Raw genomic sequence first — 6102 nt, 5'->3', positions numbered from 1 at the left:
AAAGTTTACCCAGAATGCACTTTGTAAAGTTTCCTCTGGTGACTGATCAGAACCAGAACCACATCCAGGGTACCACTGATTGTTTCTATGATGATGTGTCATAGACATTAAACTGTTTTCCACTGTGAGACATCCCATAATACTGATGCTACCAGTTACAGCAGTGATGGACCACAGCGGCATGGCCCACACCAACCACCCCCATCACACCATGGACCACTCCCATCACACCATGGCCACGCCCACCAGCAGCGGCCACGACCACGGAGGAGGAGGAGGGACTGAAGGAGGCCACGGATCACATGGCGGCATGGTGAGGGGCGGGGCTTATCACTGCTTTTATGTATGTGGCATCCTGAACACTTGATGTTAGCATGTTAACATTAGCTTTCGTTACCTAGGCGATGACCTTCTACTTTGGTTGCAACAATGTGGAGCTGCTGTTCACCGGGCTGCTCATCAACTCACCTGGAGGTCAGCATCACAGTCCACTTGGAGGGGCGGAGCTTATATGTTACACATTTGTTCTGTCTACCTGTATCTGAACTTGTCTCTGTCCCCTGTTGTCCAATCAGAGATGGTCGGGGCCTGTATAGGTGTCTTCCTGTTGGCCGTCCTGTACGAGGGGCTGAAGATTGGTCGTGAGGTTCTGCTGCGCCGCAGTCAGGTCAACGTCCGCTACAACTCAATGCCGCTCCCAGGGGCTGATGGGACGGTGCTGATGGAGACGCACAAGACGGTCGGGTATGTCGCTAATGCTAATGCTATCGCTAGTGGTGCTTACAGGGCAGGAGGCCGAGGCCGCGACGAGGACTGTGCTGTTTATTATTGCCTCATTTATAGGGAAAACTATGGAGGGTGAAGAACCATAGACGCCCTATCTCCTAGACACGAGATGAGGGAAGGTTGGCCTCTGCTCCACTCAGAACACTGCACATACATTTGCTATACGTACATCACACCTTTGCATTCAACTCTTCGTGGGAACTTCGGTAGAGTTGGAAAGATATTCACAGATTGGACTTCCAGCATCAATAACTCTTTTAGGAAACGTCATCACCACACACATGACGCCTCTTCACCATCGGCGTGAGGTGGACGATGTGCGACATCATCACTGATATCAGCAGCAGCAGCAGCAGCAGCGGCGTTGGTCTGCATGTGCAGCCGGCTGTGGGACCGTCTGGCAGCCAACACACGACTGTTAGCTGGACAAGAAAAGACTGTTTCATCAATTTAAACATTCTGGTTTCAGTTCATCAATGAACACTGGAACCGTTTAAGACGGTGTTCTGTTTTTATTTTCTCCCATTTGTCGGTACTTGAGGTGTCAGTCTGAATAGTTGATTGGCTTGTTGGTGTCTGATCGTCCGTGTGGGGAGGATTCTAAGGTAATGACGCCATTTCTACTGTGCAGTGTATAAAATACAGCTTCACACACATCAAGACAAGTAATCATTTAGTCATTGCACTTCACACACTAAACGTTGTACTGATAGAACTTTACTTGGCAAATGACAGCCTTGCTCACCTGCAGCCTCTTCAGCAGAACCTCTCTGATGGTTAGACTGAGTTTCATTAGTCGACAGTGGAGGAAGTTGCTGAATTTTATTGCGAATAATCATGTATTAAAATTATGAAACAGTCTTTTCTTGTCCAGCTAACAGTCGTGTGTTGGCTGCCAGACGGTCCCACAGCCGGCTGCACATGCAGACCAACGCCGGTGCTGCTGCTGCTGCTGCTGATATCAGTGATGATGTCGCACATCGTCCACCTCACGCCGATGGTGAAGAGGCGTCATGTGTGTGGTGATGACGTTTCCTTAAAGAGTTATTGATGCTGGAAGTCCAATCTGTGAATATCTTTCCAACTCTACGGAAGTTCTCACGAAGAGTTGAATGCATACGTGTGATGTACGTACAGCACATGTACACACGTGGACCAATAGCTGGTACCCGTCGGTTAATGAAAGAAAAACCCACAGCGGTCACAGAAACAACTTGAATCTGACAAAAGTAATAATAAATAAAAATTCTATGAAAATGAACCAATAAAGATCAGACGTTGCTTTTGAACCGTGGTTCAGCAGAATTGTTTAAAAAAATAAACTCATGAAACAGTTCTGGACAAAAATGATGGTACTCTAGAAAAGACTGAACATAATGTGACCACAGGGACATGTTCAATCAAGGTGTGTCCTCTAATTAGCACCACAGGTGTCTACAAACTAACCAGTCAGTGGGACTGTTTATAGGGTTACAGGTGGTCACTGTGCTGTTTGGTGACCTGGTGTGGACCACACTGAACATGGACCAGAGGAAGCCAAGGAGAGAGTTGTCTCAGGAGGTTAGACAGAACATGATAGAGCAGCATGTTAGAGGTAAAGGCTGTCAGACCATCTCCATCACTCACCTGCAGCTCTGCAGCAGCACACAGGTGACACACAGCTTCATTGGCTGCAGCTGATGGAGACCAGTGTGTAGAAACATTCTTCAAACCTTCATCACAAGCAGACGGAGGAACGTCTGACTGCTGAGCTCGCAGTAACCAGGTTAAGTTAACTAGCAGCCTGAACAGTTAACTACATGATACGAGCATATGTGAATGATTAAAGTAATTATTCTGTCTTATATGTGTGTGTTTAACTGTGGCTGTGTTCATACAGTCAGTTCAGAGCATCATCTGTCTTTGAGTTCCGCCCTCAGAGCAGAGCAGCAGCGTCCAGTGGCTTCAGGCTGAATGCTGGACAGAGAAGCTCAGCTGGTAGTCGCTGTAGGACACTGTCACAGTCCTGCATCAGCTAACTGAACAGGGAAGTGTGTGTAACGAGCTGATTACAGCTTTAGTTCTGACGTTTAATGAAACACGGCAGAAGCCTTAAACTGACGCTCTGATCAGGACAACATTAATCACTGTTCATTCTGTTCTCTTCATTTGTTAATAAAACAAACAAAACCAATCAGAGTGCCGGCTTGATGAGCAGAATCAGCGCCACCAGTGGACTGGATGATGCAGCTCACTGTAATAAACGCTGTTCATGAGCCAGGCAGCAGCACACGAGATACCTGATGTGACCGCAGACCACCTGGCTGTGCTCTTAGCATCATTAGCATCAGGATGTATTTCTACCCAAACTACAGGCTTTTCTTCTTCAAGCATTGACAACAACTTGGCTGCGTGTCTTACAGCACTAATGTGTCATTTTCGTTTTACAAAAGCTGTTAAGTTTATTTGTGTTTGCATTCTTGTGTAGATATAACTGAAACTTTTATTTTTTAATAGATGGATTATAGTTTCACAGAATGTTTCTTGTAATTTAGTCAAACAGTAAAAATCTATAAGCTAACAGAAACTCTTTGAAAATGCACATCAAAAAGTTGTTGATTGTGCTGCAGCCGCCGACCAATGACTGGAGGCCAAAACACTGGCGCTTACGTCAAACAAGAACGTCTGTCGTGACGTTCAATCGATGTCACCGATTATGTTGACCAATCAGAGCAGCTCTGATGTGAAGTCAGCCTCAGACGACGAATTTAAACAGATTTGAAATTAAAGTTGGAGGATTTTCATGATTATGATGCGTTTCCTGTCCCTGCCATGATTGACAGTCACTTGGAGGGGGCGGAGCTTCCGATTGGAACAAAGTCCCGTCTCTCAAGGGCATCGCCCAGGTATGGTCCTGCTTCTGGTTCTTTCCAGGTCTATGTTTGTGACCTGGAAAGAACTGGCTCTTATCCTGGTTCTGGTTCTGGTGCAGAGACTGGCGGTTCTGAGCTTGGTCCTGCTTTTGGTATCTGCTCAGGTCCCAAGTTCTGGTTCTGAGCCTGGTGCTGTTTCTCGTTTTAGATCTGGGTACCTTGGTGTGACATGCTCTGATCAGCCTGTTGATATTGATCCATGATCAGTGAATTGGTAATGAGCAGGTTCTGATCAGAGGATCTCACTGCAGGACCTTTCTTCTTCTGTGGTATAAATGATGGTCAGAGCTCTGGTGGACTTCAACATGACTTCCTGTTTCCTGTTGCACTCTGTTGCCCAGCTGGGTGGGAAGCGAGTGATGCTGGTGGTAAATGTAACATGAAGCACAACGCTGGGTTGGCGACGTCGCTACCATGCTACTGACATCATTGCTAATGTGAAGCTAAACAAACAGTATATGAAGGTTAGCACTAACTGCTAGCACTACATTTGTTTTTGCCTTCCATAGTGTTGCAGCTTCTTCACTGTTAGCATTGTTTACTTTGTGGTTACCTTTTAAAGCTACAAAGCTGATTCTGATTCTTCAGAGTTCTGATCATGTGCTGCCCTATCACTCAACACTAACCTCTACATTGCAGATGCGAACTGTTCTAACGCTTACATCACAAAGTGTAACGCTAACAGAAATGCTAACCACCCTTTTCTCTTCTTCCTTCCAGGCAGCGGATGCTAAGCCCCGCCCACTTCCTACAGACGCTGCTACACATTGTCCAGGTTGTCGTCAGCTACTTCCTGATGCTTGTCTTCATGACCTACAATGGCTACCTGTGCATCGCTGTGGCAGCTGGTGCCGGCATGGGCTACTTCCTGTTTAGCTGGCGGAAGGCCGTGGTTGTCGACATCACTGAGCACTGCCATTAACTAATGTGCTAGATAGCATAATTTCTGCAGATCACAATCGATTAACGCTAAGTAACACTCTCACCCTGTTAGCACACTAGTGGACGTGCTAAGGTAACTAATACACATAAAGTTAGCTCGTAAACTGACACGCTAAATTGCAAATGTTACCAGTTAAGCGTGGTAACGCCACGGCACACTGTAGGTTAGCTTACATGCTAACAAACAAACTTAATCCGTAAAATGTTGTCGTTTTTTCTCCATAAATGTGTTTTTTGGAACTCCTGTTGGTGAACAAGCCAGCCAATCAGAGCTTGGCTCACCTCAGTGGTTTGTGATTGGCCAAATCAATCTGTTTGTTGTTTTTTTTTTTTTTTTTTTGTGCCATGACAGCTCAACTCGTTAGCATACGTAGCGTTAGAAGGCCACCAATCAGGAAGCGGGATTTATTTCTTTGATAAGTTAGACATTCACTGATCAGGACATGTTTCACTTTGACAGTTTTCATTTGTTTGTTTTGTTCGAAGACATTAAGAAAAACCGTCTTCACGAGTTGGTTGCCGCTGATTCATCGACTGACTCAGACTAACTGGAAAATAAAGATTAACATCGAAACATTGGACCTGCAGAACTTCACATTTGTTTTAAACTGACAGTTCTGGTTTAGTTCACCTTCTCTTTCTTTGAATCATTTTCAAAAAATATAGAAATGTGGAAAACATAAAAATAGAATATGGCTAAGATCATTTTTAAAAATGTAAACCAGATATTCAGATGTTTGTCAGTGGATGAGTTTGATGTCGATCCTTCTGTAGACGGAACAGCTTCAGGTCGGGTCTCTGACCCCGTCTCTGCAGGATCCTTTTTACATAAACCATCATGAAACTTGAAGCATTTGTTCATCGGCCAGTTTATATGTCAGCATCAGCGTCCTGAATGAAAAGACTAAGTGTTTCCTGGGCCACCGCCGGCCTTAAACGCCGCCGCCTGCTGCCTTACTGACGGCCAGACGTCCTGCTGGTGGCGCCGTGTTCGACCTCTTGGTGCTCTCGCCTCGAACACAACGGCGTCTGCACTGCTTCAGTCTGTGTGTCGTAGAAAACGGTTTCAGTGAAATAAGTTCTAGGAAGCGTCTTTACTGTCGTGATTTTTACTTTATTTGAGTCGATTTACATCGAGGGGCGGAGTCTTGTTTTGGACCAATGAGATCGCAGGGACAGATCAGTTACTGGATTTCTTTACATTTAAATCGTGTGTGGCCAAGCGTCCAGATCACGGCTGTACGTTTGGCGCCGAATACCGGCGTCCACGGCGGTTTCAGGTCTCATCTCGGTGTCAGTCGCCTCTATGTAGAAAATGAAGTCGAGGTTTTATGATGTCAAACGTGTGTGAAGGAAACTGTTTTATCTGGAAGTGTTTTAAATGTCACAAATGCTGGAATCATTACAAACTGAATAAAGTCTATATACATCTGCTCATTGGCTCATTTCTGTGCCGAAAACC

The 6102-nt window shown here is 45.5% G+C and overlaps 1 protein-coding gene across 4 annotated transcripts in view; it reads left to right on the top strand.

Moving 5' to 3' along the window:
• Positions 1-6074, top strand: part of slc31a1 (solute carrier family 31 member 1) — a 10010-nt gene extending 3936 nt beyond the window's left edge. Inside the window, exons 2-6 of one of the 4 annotated variants that reach the window (XM_008301426.1) lie at positions 165-313; positions 402-474; positions 576-744; positions 3609-3671; positions 4419-6074. In XM_008301426.1, the coding sequence (XP_008299648.1) occupies positions 167-313; positions 402-474; positions 576-744; positions 3609-3671; positions 4419-4620 (654 nt within the window). In that variant the 5' untranslated portion in view covers positions 165-166 and the 3' untranslated portion in view covers positions 4621-6074. Of the gene's footprint in view, positions 1-155; positions 314-401; positions 475-575; positions 745-3608; positions 3672-4418 lie in introns of all 4 variants that reach the window. The other 3 variants (XM_008301425.1, XM_008301424.1, XM_008301427.1) reach the window with 3 other exon arrangements.
• Positions 6075-6102: the final 28 nt, after the last annotated feature.

Source organism: Stegastes partitus, unplaced genomic scaffold (assembly GCF_000690725.1).
Source record: "Stegastes partitus isolate 25-593 unplaced genomic scaffold, Stegastes_partitus-1.0.2 Scaffold1670, whole genome shotgun sequence".
Classification (NCBI taxonomy): Eukaryota; Metazoa; Chordata; class Actinopteri; family Pomacentridae; genus Stegastes; species Stegastes partitus.
This window is presented reverse-complemented; position numbering and strand designations above follow the sequence as displayed.